This window comes from Ipomoea nil, unplaced genomic scaffold, assembly GCF_001879475.1.
Source record: "Ipomoea nil cultivar Tokyo-kokei standard unplaced genomic scaffold, Asagao_1.1 scaffold1509, whole genome shotgun sequence".
Taxonomy (NCBI): Eukaryota; Viridiplantae; Streptophyta; class Magnoliopsida; order Solanales; family Convolvulaceae; genus Ipomoea; species Ipomoea nil.
The window spans coordinates 2,598,155-2,611,625 of record NW_017617937.1 but is presented as its reverse complement, the minus strand read 5'-3'; the positions used below and the strand labels follow the sequence as shown (position 1 = coordinate 2,611,625).

General features: G+C 37.1%; 2 protein-coding genes across 6 annotated transcripts; one reads left to right on the top strand and one right to left on the bottom strand.

Annotated features, from left to right (window-relative positions):
• Positions 1-2,251: 2,251 nt before the first annotated feature.
• LOC109189168 lies at positions 2,252-8,878 on the top strand. Of its 5 annotated transcripts, none has more exons than XM_019339943.1 (4): positions 2,252-2,392; positions 5,653-5,688; positions 6,062-7,696; positions 8,311-8,878. In XM_019339943.1, coding segments are annotated over exons 2-4 (2,043 nt in total). In that variant the 5' UTR covers positions 2,252-2,392; positions 5,653-5,687; the 3' UTR covers positions 8,718-8,878. The 5 variants fall into 5 exon arrangements, 4 of the variants coding, with proteins under 4 accessions (XP_019195488.1, XP_019195486.1, XP_019195490.1 ...); XM_019339941.1 differs by lacking the exon at positions 2,252-2,392 and adding an exon at positions 4,891-5,211; XM_019339945.1 differs by lacking the exon at positions 2,252-2,392 and adding an exon at positions 5,171-5,189.
• LOC109189169 lies at positions 8,822-11,757 on the bottom strand. Its single transcript, XM_019339946.1, has 5 exons — positions 11,425-11,757; positions 11,195-11,247; positions 10,424-10,585; positions 9,784-9,885; positions 8,822-9,157 (listed from the first exon to the last, which is right to left on the bottom strand). Exons 1-5 carry the CDS (start codon positions 11,660-11,662, stop codon positions 9,023-9,025), a joined length of 690 nt encoding a protein of 229 aa, XP_019195491.1. The 5' UTR covers positions 11,663-11,757; the 3' UTR covers positions 8,822-9,022.
• Between the last annotated feature and the right edge of the window lie 1,714 nt (positions 11,758-13,471).

The following is a 13,471-nucleotide window of genomic DNA, read 5'->3' as shown; positions in this document are numbered from 1 at the left end:
TTTACACGTCCCACCATCATTTTTATTATAATAACTTATAATTTATATTATATATAATACATAAACAAATTAAAAAATAGCACACATGAATAAACAATTAAAAGTGATAGACAATTGTGTATTTGTATGTGTCACTATTGAATTTCTAGTGACTACATGTATTGCACGCCATTTATTGAATTTTTTGTGTTGTTCACACAACGTAATTTTATTTATTTTTTCACTTTCTAAATATCTAAATATAATAGAGTATCTATGTATGAAATATTGTTCTCCAACATGTTATATTATTCACACATTATGTGAATTGACATCGTCAATTATAGATATCAATCGAGCCAACTCACTTAGTCTTGGGTAACTCTATGATGTGCTGATTTTTTTATCGACCTAAAACTTTTTTACATTTTAAATAAACATTATAAACTTTAAAATTTGACACACTAACATATTCAAATATAAATTAACAAATTTATAACGGATGATACATTTTTACAATACTCATGTAAATTCAGTTTTTACATTAACTTTTTAGAATATGCAAATTTTATTAAATTAAACCCAAATATAACAAGACTTTACTTATTTTTACCTAAAATGGTATTTAATTAATGGTGTTTTAACGCGTGATTTGATAAAGCTGCATGTGTACATATGTAATTTCAAAAACTATCATCAATATTTGACATAAGTGTACAATTAGGTATACTTTATTAGGTATTATTATGACATTTTGTCATACTACATGACTACATGATATGATACTTTAATGGTTGTTTCACTTTCCTAGGTAAAAGCTAGTACACCTAGTGATATTTATTTTAAACATATGATAATTAAAATACATAAAACAATAATACACATGAGTTATAGGAAAATGGGATAAAGGTTAAATAAGTCATTTAACTTTTATCAAAACAAGAATTAAGTCATTAAACGTGAAAAGATTTTAAATTAATACATAAAATTAGAAAAAAGACGTAATTTAACCACTTTTACTTGTTATAGCGGGTTAATAATTGGTCAAAGGTTATTAGATATGGAAAAGGAAGTTGACGGAGGACAGCCATTGTCCCATGTGTGGAAGCGAGGAGGAGACTGATTCTCACCTCATTTGTGAATGCCCTTTCGCTATGGAATGTTGGGATGTCGCCAGACGGATTGACAGTTTTGACATACAAATCTTCAAGCCTGTCAACGAGTGGATTCGCACAATCTCCCAAAGTCGGATGGTGATGGAAGACATCACCCTTTGGAGCTCCAAATTCGTGTACATGCTCTGGAGTATTTGGAAGGCGAGAAACAAATTTGTTTTTAATGGGAATAACACGACACCATTCATCACGGCAGACTTAGCCCAAAAGTACTATTAGGACGCTAAGTGGTACCTTGTCAAGCAAAGTGGTGTGGTGAATGGTTATTGGGAATGCATTAGTTGGTCTCCTCCTCAAGAAGGGTGGATGAAGGTTAACACTGATGGGGCCATGAGAGCGAGCACGGGCGTAACCAACGCGGGTGGGCTCATCCGGCGAAGGAAGTTGGGTGAAGGGTTATGTGACCAAAGTGGGGATGATGGATAACTTCTTAGTTGAGTTGTGTGGCCTAAGAGATGCTTTATGACTCAACATGAGTGAATAGATTAATAAAGTTTGGGTTGAGATAGACTCGACAACGGTGGTGACCATCATGAATGCGGATGGGCACCTAGAGGAGGTGGTTGACATTCTGATCAAAGATTGCAAAAGATCTGACTAGAAAATTTAACTCGATTCAATTCTCTTATATTGATAGAGAAGGGAACCAATGTGCGAATTAGCTTGTGAATCTCAGACAAACTATGATTGGAGAACCTACATTCTTGATAACGCCCTCAATAACATGATGGACCTGCTATGGGCGGAAGCAAAATAACACTCAGAATCTCAGAATTAGATAGTGCTCTTGATTGAGAGCCTTTGAAGCATAAAAAAAAGGGATACATCATCGGGTTGTAAGGATAAATATAAAAATGATTTAATTGATTTAAAAAAAAAAATGTTCGAGAGTCCAAATACATTTTATGGAGAAATATCCTTATATTATATTTTTATTTTTTAAGGGTTTCCTCTCGAAGTGTTACGACGTCGTAAGGAAGCAAGCGTTGCACGAAATCATTAAACGGCCACGATATATCGCATTCCAGTTAAACGGCTCCGAGCGTTCCGAAAGTATAAACCAAAAAGAAAAAATAAAAATAGACGAGAAAAGAGAAAGCGAAAATAGGAACCCTAAAACCTCTCAAAGTGCTAACTTGTGCAAAATATCGCGATAAATCGACCAGATCTCCATCTCTGCAACTCCCGTCTTGAGATTATCTCTTCACCGACGAGTTCGCTCACTCTCTCTTCTTTGAGTAAGCTTTTCTTTTCATATTTCTCGCCATTTTCTCAGTGTTCTTAAGCTTTCTTATGGCTAGTGAAGTACTGAAGTGACAAAGAAGCAAAATTTGAACTTTTTCCAGCTCAATCTCTCTCTGAATTGCTGTCAACAAAAGAAAACCCCTAAAATTGCCATAAATTCTAAGAAAAGTTAGTGAATTTTGATGTGTTTTGCTAAAACCGCAGAAGAGGAAAACGTTGTTCGTCTATCAATTTATTGCTTTTGTGGTCTTTCTTGCTCTGATTTTTCCAGCTGAACTGGACTAAGCGACAGATATAATCTGCATAAGTGCTATAGTTTTCGGCTTGGAAATCTTTTTTTTTTGGGGGGGTTTCCTCGTTTGTTTTGGCAATTGTATATACACAAATGCTTTTCCTAAATTATTGATGTAAGTTGTATAATGCATACTCGATACTCTCTCTATGACGGCTTCCTTGGCAGAACTCATTCGCCTTTCCCGCTGTTTCTCAACCTCAAATCGAAAGACAAAACGCTTACTTTCTACCCTCCAACCAAACCCTCGGCTCAACAGTTCCCTCCACACTGGAGATGTGTATAGTCGAATATTAGACAAGTGCCCAGATATCAAGATAATAGAAAAAGTTCATTCTAGGATCATTTTCGACCCAGACCTATGCCTAAACACGTCCATTGGCATCAAATTAATGCGAGCATATGCAGCTTGTGGCCAGACCAATATCACCCGGCAACTGTTTGACAAAATTCCGGTTAAAAATGTTGTGGTTTACAATGTCATGATCAGAAGCTATGTCAACAACCGGTCTTATAAAGATGCTCTTTTGCTGTTCAAAATCATGCATATGGACAATATTCACCCTGATCGTTATACCCTTCCTTGTGTTCTTAAAGCTTGTTCAGTTTCTGAGAATACGTGGTTAGGGCTGCAAATTCATGCACCAATTATAAAGAATGGTCTTGATTCAAATTTATATACAGGAAATGGTTTGGTGGCCATGTATGGGAAATGTGGGTTTTTGGCTGAGGCTCGGCAGGCTCTTGATGAAATGCCTCGAAGGGATGTCATTTCTTGGAATTCAATGGTTGCTGGATATGCTCAAAATGGAAGCTTTGATGATGCATTAGAGGTTTGCAAGGAAATGAACTTGTTGGGTCTGAAACTCGATGCAGGGACAATGGCTAGCCTTTTGCCTGCTGTAACCAATACATGTATGGAAAATGTTGCATTTGTGAAAACCATGTTTTTGGATATGGACAAAAAGGACTTGGTTCCTTGGAATGTGATGATGGCTGTATATGTCAAGAATTCTATGCCTAAAGAGGCTGTTGAAATTTATTTACAAATGGAAGCTTGTTCTATGGAGCCTGATGCAATAACTTTTGCTACGATTCTTCCTGCTTGTGGTGATCTTTCTGCTGTGTTATTAGGAAGGAAGATCCATGAAATGGTTGAGAGGAGAGGACTTCAACCCAATTTATCTCTTGAAAATGCTTTAATTGATATGTATGCAAGGTGTGGGTGTTTGTTGGAAGCTAGGAAGCTTTTTGATGCCATGAAGCTTCGAGATATTGTGTCGTGGACTTCCTTGATCTATGCTTATGGTATGAGTGGTCAAGGTCAAAATGCCGTTGCTTTATTTTCAAGGATGCTGGAATCTGGCCTTAAGCCCGATTCTATTGCTTTTGTTTCTATACTTTCAGCATGCAGCCATGCAGGGCTGTTACAGGCGGGAGAATATTACTACAAACTAATGACAGAGGAGTATAAGATTGTTCCTAGGATCGAGCATTATGCTTGCATGGTGGATTTGCGAGCACGAGCTGGGCAAATCGAGAAGGCATATACTTTCATCAAGCAGATGCCCATGGATGCTAGTGAGAGGATCTGGGGCACACTTTTGAGTGCTTGTCGTGTTTATAATAACATGGATATAGGGGTTGTAGCTGCAGATCATCTTTTCTTGTTGGCACCTAAGCAGTCTGGTTATTATGTCTTGTTATCAAATATTTATGCAAAGGCTGGAAGATGGCAAGATGTAACTAAAATTCGGTTGGTCATGAATGAAAGAGGTATCAAGAAAATCCCTGGTGTTAGCAATGTTGAGCTCCATAACCAAGTGCACACATTTCTTGCCGGTGACAGGTTGCACCCCCAATCAGGGAAGATCTATGAAGAGTTAGATACATTAATAGGTAAGATAAAGGAAGTGGGGTATGTCCCAGTGACAGATGGTGCTCTTCATGATGTTGAGGAGGAAGACAAAGAAAATCATCTGGTCGTTCATAGTGAAAAGCTGGCAATTGCCTTTGCAATAATGAACACCGAGGCAGGAACACCAATCAGAATTACAAAGAATCTACGTGTCTGTGAAGATTGCCACATTGCTGCCAAGCTCATATCCAAGATCACCAAACGTCTCATTGTTGTGAGAGATACTAGACGCTATCATCATTTTGAAAATGGAGTCTGCTCATGTGGTGATTATTGGTGAACCAATGGAAGAAATACTACTGATTATCAAAGCTGAGGGATAGAGGGATCAGAATGAGTCTTATGGCCTGAGAAAATATAATGACATAACATAGGAGGCCTTGCGTGCTTTATGCCGAGATAGGTTGACTGTGAATTGCAATGGTTACACTCCACTAAGAACTTTGGACCACTAGCTGCCTCTATCCTCTGACAGAATTGACTAAGCCAGACATTTCTGGTGTTAGCTAGAGCAAAGGCTGGCTTAACAATGAGAATAAAAGTTCAGAAGAGGAACAAACTTGGGGATTTCTTCTCTCGTGTAAAACTATTTTCAAAAAAAAAAAAGTAATACCAACTAATAGTGAATTCGATTGTTGTGCATTACCCTTATTATAATGTTGGCTTTTCCCCTTATTAATCAGTTGGTGAACATTATGAATCTTCAAACAATTTTGTTTAATGGCATCAAACATATGAACTGTAACTTTTATTTTTTATTTTTTGGATGTCTACACCCGAGAAAATCAACTAGACTTTCTTGCAGTGATACAGCTTAAGTAGGCTTAGTGTGGATAATCTACATCATTTTCTATGTGTGGTTTTTCTTGTTTCTTTTGCTGCCAATGATATTTGCATATGCACTTAATTGAATTCTTGATACCTGTAAATGCCTATTGTCTTGTGCATACTTATTGTTTCTTCAAATGTTTTACTCTACTGTGATTCACTATAGTTGCTTTAAATTTGTAACTTCTCATTAAGTTTTCTATTTGCTTCCTTAGGTTGGATTAATGAACAGCAAGGCTCTTCTGTAATCAGTAAGTGATTGCCTTTAGATATGTTATCATTTATGAATCATCATATTTCAACATTGAGCATATGAATTTCTAATGTTGGCGATCTTGTTTACATTTCTTGTTCAATGTTTTTAAATTCTTATTCCTTGTTTTTGCCTCCTTTATGGTTTAAGCTAAACACCAAGTATATATGCTTTCCTCAATCGTCAAAAATCAAAATGTATAAAACGATTAAAAGCTAATGTTTGAGAACTTTGAATTTATTATTTTGTTCTTAAGAAAATACTGATGGAATTAGGGAATGCTTGCATGTTGACCCAGAAAAATATTTGGCAGAATGGTCAATCAGACTTTTTTTTTTTTTTTTTTTTTTTTTTTTCCTTTTATCTGGCAGTGGTTCGAGAAAAAGATGTCTGTTGGGAATATGCTGAGAAGCTAGATGGGAACAAGGTTAGATGTAAATTCTGCCTAAGAGTTCTAAACGGCGGCATTAGTAGATTAAAGCACCATTTGTCAAGACTTCCTAGTAAAGGTGTAAACCCATGCACCAAGGTGAGGGACGATGTTAGTGACAGGGTGCGGGCAATAATTGCGTCGAAGGAAGAGGCAAAGGAAATCTCTGAAGCTAATAATAAGCATAAGCTTGTTGAGGCTAAATCTCCTGTAAATATGTCTGTAGGCAAAGCCCTTGTGTGTTTGGAGCCAGCAGCATCTCCAATTGGAAAATATTTTTCCCCTGTCACACAACCTATCCCTACTTGGGGAAGCAACGAAGAAAATGCAGAGAGAAGTATTGCTTTGTTTTTCTTTGAGAATAGGTTGGACTTCAGTGTAGCCAGATCTTCCTCGTACCAGCAAATGATTGATGCAGTCGGAAAATGTGGTAGTGGGTTTGTAGGCCCTTCTGCCGAAGCTTTGAAAACAACATGGCTGGAGAGGATAAAGTCGGACGTAAGTTTACAATCAAAAGATGCGGAGAAAGAGTGGGCTATGACTGGTTGCACAATAGTAGCAGAAACATGGATGGACAACAAATCAAGGGCGTTAATCAACTTCTTAGTTTCTTCATCCTCCAGGACATTCTTTCACAAATCAGTAGATGCATCTTCATACTACAAGAACATAAAATGCCTTTCTGAACTGTTTGATTCCATCATTCAAGATTTCGGCCCGGAAAATGTAGTCCAGGTAATTGTGGATAACACCCTTTACTGCACTGGTATAGCGAACCACTTGCTGCAGAGCTATGGAACCGTTTTCGTGTCCCCTTGTGCCGTGCAATGTTTGAACACAATATTGGATGAGTTCTCGAAGGTAGATTGGGTGAACCGGTGTATCTTACAAGCGCAGACAATCACAAAGTTCATATATAACAATTCATCCATGCTTGATCTAATGAAAAAGTTCACAGGGCAGGATATCATTCGAACTGGCATCACAAAGCCAGTTTCCAATTTTCTCTCTCTGCAATCCGTACTGAAGCAGAGGTCAAGATTGAAGCATATGTTCAACAGCCCCGAGTTCGTTAACAGTTCTGCTTGTCTAAATAAACCCCAAAGCGTAACATGCCTCGAGATTCTTGATGACAATGAATTTTGGAGGACAGTTGAAGAGTGTGTAGCGCTATCCGAGCCCTTCCTGAAAGTGATGAGAGAAGTTTGTGGAGGGAAGCCAGCAGTGGGGTATATATATGAACTGATGACTAGAGCGAAGGAGTCAATAAGAACATACTATATCATGGACGAGATAAAGTGCAAGACTTTTCTAGACATAGTAGATAAGAAGTGGCAGAATAACCTGCACTCACCTTTGCATTCCGCTGCAGCATTTTTGAATCCTAGCATACAGTACAATACAGAAGTCAAATTTCTGGGATCTATAAAAGAAGATTTTTTCAGAGTGCTCGAGAAGCTACTTCCAACGCCTGAACTTAGACGAGACATCACCAACCAAATCCGCTTATTCACAAGGGCTTCAGGGATGTTTGGCTGTAACCTTGCAAAGGAAGCAATAGATACTGTTCCTCCTGGTATGTCTACACCTCTATATACTCAACCATGACATGAATTTGCACTTAAAAAAACTAATTTTAATGCCCTTTCGTTAGCTACTTCATGAGAAGGCAGATAAAATATGTTCTACCAAACAATAATATACCCCATAGACAAAATATTTGGTTTATAGTAGGAAAACAGATTGTAGATGGCTGAGCACTCAATGACCACATCAGTTCATGAAAATCTAATGTCTTGGACTAACCAGGTTGGTCAGTCTGTAACTTGGTAACCTTATTACAAGTTCGACTTCCAGCAAGAGCGGCTTATTGGTTTCTTGGTTTGAGTCGGTCAACTATGGACAATTTAGGCTATTTTACCTCTTGTAATCCTTTGTTGGCTAGGGTTACAAGGCAAGGTTTAACCAATGCACACCCTCAAGTAGTGACTGCAGGTTTCCCTCGTCATAAAAAAAAGTTCTGATTTTCTTAGTATCTTTGCATTACTAAACTATTTTGCATTAATCAATTAATTCATCCATGAAACTGTTTTAAATCCCGCTGTGTTTATGTCTGGATCATTTAATGCCATAGACATGTTGCTGGTTGAATGTATAAGCACTTTCATAACTGTCTATCATCAACTCTAGGGATTTGGTGGGAACAGTATGGCGATGCTGCTCCCGTACTGCAGCGAGTCGCCATCAGAATACTGAGCCAGGCATGCAGCAGTTTCACTTTCGAGAGAGATTGGAGTATGTTTCAGCAGATCCACTCGGAGAAACGCAACAAGATTGATAAAGAAACCTTGAATGACACGGTTTACATAAACTACAATCTCAAGCTAGCAAGGTCTTTGTCTCCAAAATCTACAGACACAGATCCCCTTCAACTTGATGACATAGATATGACCTCTGAGTGGGTGGAGGAGGCCGAGAACCCTAGCCCAACCCAGTGGCTTGACCGCTTTGGTTCTGCACTAGATGGCAATGACTTGAATACCAGACAGTTTGGTGCTGCTATATTTGGTGCTGGTGACCCAATCTTTGGCTTGTGACAATCAATCTATCATAGTGTAGGCAATCATTTATGTTTCAAGCACATCACATGTAAGGAGATGATACCTTTGTGTGTATATATTGTATCTATCAATTGTGATGATCACTTGAATGTGTCGAGATTGACGAAATTACTGAATCACCCATAGTGTCCTTCTAAGAGAAGTTCATTATTTTCTTTTGAGAATGCATAGATTACAATGGCATACAAGGAACTTGTCCTTAAAGGGTTTCCAATTCTATAATGTATAAACCATTCATTTACATAAAAACACACTCGATGTGAACTAGTTCCCCAATGTTGTCAAGACTGATTGTTAAGGAGATATGCCAATGCCTTCTCTGTATCATTGTCAAACATGAGAAGGGCATCTGCGACTTTATTCGATGGGAACCCCATATCTCTCAGGCGAGTATAGTGATCAGCAAATTCCTTGACCTGAAAAAAGGTTGATTAAAAACAATCTCACTGTTGAAAAATGCAAAATTTGACATAAGGATGCATGGCCGCAGATTGCCATGTTATTCTATCATTTGATCTCTGATGAGATGATCAGCTATGATCAGCTATATAACTCTTCAATGCCGTGGATGTGTAGGACTCTAGTCCAAATATTCCACAGTTCACAAATTCGACCCTGGTGAAACCAAAGCCCTTGAAATGCAAATGAATAAAGATTTTGATAGCTCTTTATAAAGGCAAGTTACTATTCAGCACAAAAACATGGTTATTAATTAAATCTTCATCCCATTTTATCTGTCCTACACTCCTACATGGTTGACATGGTTGTTTTGAAAAATTGAATTAAAAATAACTTCAGTCAAATCTCGTTAACCGAACCAGACACAAAATGAGACGGAGGGAGTACTTCGTAGCATGGAAAAGAACAATAGGTTTGTGAAGTACTGCAGGAGAAATGCCAATGATGTCATGGCTTCAACGCCCAGCAAAAAAAACAAATAAAAATGGAAGCATGTGACTCCAAAATAATATGGAGTTGATGTGCATGCCTAAGTTAACAAGCAACAATTTAATAAGCATGCATGCATGAGATAGGCAAATACCTTGGTAGGATTGTCTCCAAAATTTGCAACTGCAAGAGGCACAGCTTCCCTATTCAGACCTGATGCAATGTATTTGTTTGCAATGGGGTCTCCGGTAGAACCCTATATTTAAGTAAATCCACTTTCAATCTCAAAGCTTGAGATTACAAATAAAGAACACATAAAAATCTTGATACCATTTGTTGTTTAACAGAAGTATAACAAATTAACAATTAAACCACTCCAGTGGAGAAATGTATTCAAAGTAATTGTTCAGAAATATTCAATTATAAAGTAGGCATTTTTAGCCAAACTCAAAGATTATTGCCTCAACATGAGATTCAAACCAACTATTATAAGACATTCACAAACCTATTCCACATGGTTTAAAACCAGCCAACCAGGATTGAAGTTGGCATTAAATAAGAAATTTTGAACTTATAGACCAACATTGAATGAAGAGAAAACAGACACACAGTTAACTCATTAGAAAGCTTTAGATTTACACCTAAACACTTGTGACCTAACTACCAATTTCTTTCTTCCTCTGTCAAGTAGTGTCAAATCAGAGGTTTCAAAGACAAATGCAACAAACATTAAAGTGCATAGGCAACTTGCAAAACCAAACAGAACACCATCAAAGCAAAAGATAAAAACTAACCGGAGAAGTCCGTTCTGGCATTTTTGGCAGAACATTTTCCAGTCCAAGCCCAGCCCAATTTTGGTTATCCTTCTCTGCTTCAGCCAAAATCTTCCTCTCAACATCAAAATCAAATTGGAAAGAACTACGGGGAATATCTCTGATTTGTGGGGATATATGAGGCTACAAGGAACCGTGATATATCAGCAACAGAAAATGGCTCTAGAGAAAATACAATACATTTTCCAAATTCAAAAAGCAAGAATTCAAATGAAACATTATAGTAGTAAATAGTAATGGAGATATACAGAGTAACAATCTTAGCACTCAACCCAAACACTAAAGTACACCCACAGTAAAGAAGAATATGATTGCAAAACTATTGCCTCATGCAGGGATTAGGATCAATTATTTATTACTGCCTCACATTCTTGTGACAGTAAAAATACATTCCTAAGATCAATTTCAACTGCAATTACATGCTAAATAAGCAGTAAACTATAGGCAGCACTCTTCCAGACCAACAATAAACAAATCTAGCCAACTTGCACACAATTCAAACCACTAGTACGGGTAGATGGAGGACTGAACAAGCATCTATAAGCCTTCTTGGTAAGCAAATCATATTTTGCTACAGTGAATCAGAGGAAACCATCATGCTCAAATTGTAAACCGAACCATATCATACATACCAAGCTCACTGATCATAATAATAACAATGAAAACATAACAAACGGTTTCTATCCACAAAATAATCTAGCTCCATAGCTCATGTAAATTTAGAAGCCGTACCGGAGGTGTAATCCGGTACTCTGGTTTTATGACAACTCTAATGCCAATTCCATCTGCAAATGAATCGGGAAGCAAAAGGCAATCGAGTCAGAAACAAAATCACATTAATAAACATAAACATTTGCAAACAAATAGACACTACAATGTAAATAACCGCAGAGAGAAAGATCTATTCAAATTCAAATATTAATCTCAAATAAAGAGACAGGAAGAGAGGGGAAGAGCGTTACTAGCAGAAGGAGAAGACGAAGTGTGATGGAAAGTCGGGGGATTACGGCCGGGAAGAGAGTTGATCGGGTGTTGACCGACTCTAGGGTATAGACCCGGCGGATGATGAGGTTGGCTGGGCGGCGCATACATCGGATGAGGATGGGAGGAGGGCGGTGTACTGGTTGAAGGAGGGCGGCCGTACACTGGCAGCTGAGAATCGTAGGCGGCTCCGGCCCTGTTCCGGTAATCGTAGTCCATCAGGATCAGAATGAGCGCGAGATAGACAGATTTGGTCGAAGAAAGGGAAAGGAAGCCAGGAAGGTCCTCTTTACAATACTCGTCAAGGTTTAATGTAATAACCAAATAGAGAAAATTTCAATTTTAGTCACACGGCTTTGACATTTTTAAAAGTTAGGTGTTGAAATTAACAAAGCGTTTATAGTCGTGTGATCAAAATTGAAATTTTCTCTAACCAAATACTATACTCTCCCTCTTTATTTTACACGTCAATGCCATCTAAGGTCCTGCCAAGAAACTTTGGTCGAACGACATAACTGTGACTCATTTCACTGTATTGTAATAGAGTTAATAGTATTCAAAAATAATAATAATATTTATAAACTTTTATTACATACAACATATTAAATTTAAAATTACTTGGTATAACCGAAGAATTTTGTGGTCCAATAGTACCAAGTTAAACTCTCATATGAAAGATTGTTGAGAGAACTAATTTAACCAATTATCAAAAGCTATCATATTTTACAGAGAATTGTCTTATTAAGAATACTCGGATGTTGTTGAGTGATAATTTTATGCCTAAGTTTTATTGTTTGTCTTGGAAAACTTTTACATATGTAATTTTGGTGTAATTACAGAGTCACGTATTTGTATGTTAGTAATTCAAGATAAAGAGTATGAACTAGACCCTATTACAGACTGTTTTTGTTTCCAATGAAAGGGGATACCCGGGTGACAAAAGCTAGCTACTAACACAAGCGCCACGGAGAGACACCATCCAAATCCGCATGAAAAGCATTTAAAGATTGACCTGGGGATTGTACATAAAGCCAGCCATCCAAGTTCGTCTCTAATCACCCCTCCACCGTCGGCTTTGCTAGACTGATCAACAGAACCATTTATGTTATCCTTACAACCCCTCTGGTGGTTTGAACCGTGGGAAATTAGACCAAGGATATTGGGAGCTCAGATTGGGAACACACTTAGCTCTTGTAATTGCTTCCTGTGATTGTGACTTGATCCATGCAATCTTACAAGCCTGTATTACAGACTGTGACCTTTTTAGCTGATTTTTTGAACTAAATTATCTTAAATTAAATTCAAGAATTTTTTTTTTATATAGTAAAATTCTTTTAATTGAGAATATGTGATTTTTTCTTTTACTTTCATAAGATTTGCGAATAATTAAATCATTATAATAAAGGATGATTATCATTTTGTACTTCTAAAAAATTAAAACATACATTAATTTGGATATTGCATGATTAGTTTATAAATTGAAATGTAACCATTCCATTTATTTATATAAACTAGTATTTTCACCCGTGCGATGCACGGAATGTAATTTTTTTTAATATATTAAAAATATTTAAATCGATATATAATTATTTAAGAGTTAACTTCACCAGAGGTCGCTTATCTTTGTAATTTCATGGGATTTTGGAAATATTGAGTGATATTTGCTTCATCCGTGCTACTGGGTATGACCGAAAGAAATTTGGGATTTAAATGTTATGCAAGTCTTCTTTTCAATCATTATGTTATGGACTCGTGCATGCTAGACACTATAATTTTAGTTTTATACCAATTTAATACTCAGAGAAAATTATACTTTTGGTTCTATGACCGTAAGAGACGTGTTAATTTCAGTACTTAACTTTAAAAATTAACAATTTAGTCCTGTAACTATGCAATTTCTAACACATTTGGTCCTCCCGGTGAAATTACCGGTAAAATTTGGCCGGAATCTTTTAATTTATTCTTATTTGTTTAATTCGTGGGGCAACTTGGTCAGTTCATGGAAAAGAAAAGGGAAAGTGAGTTTTC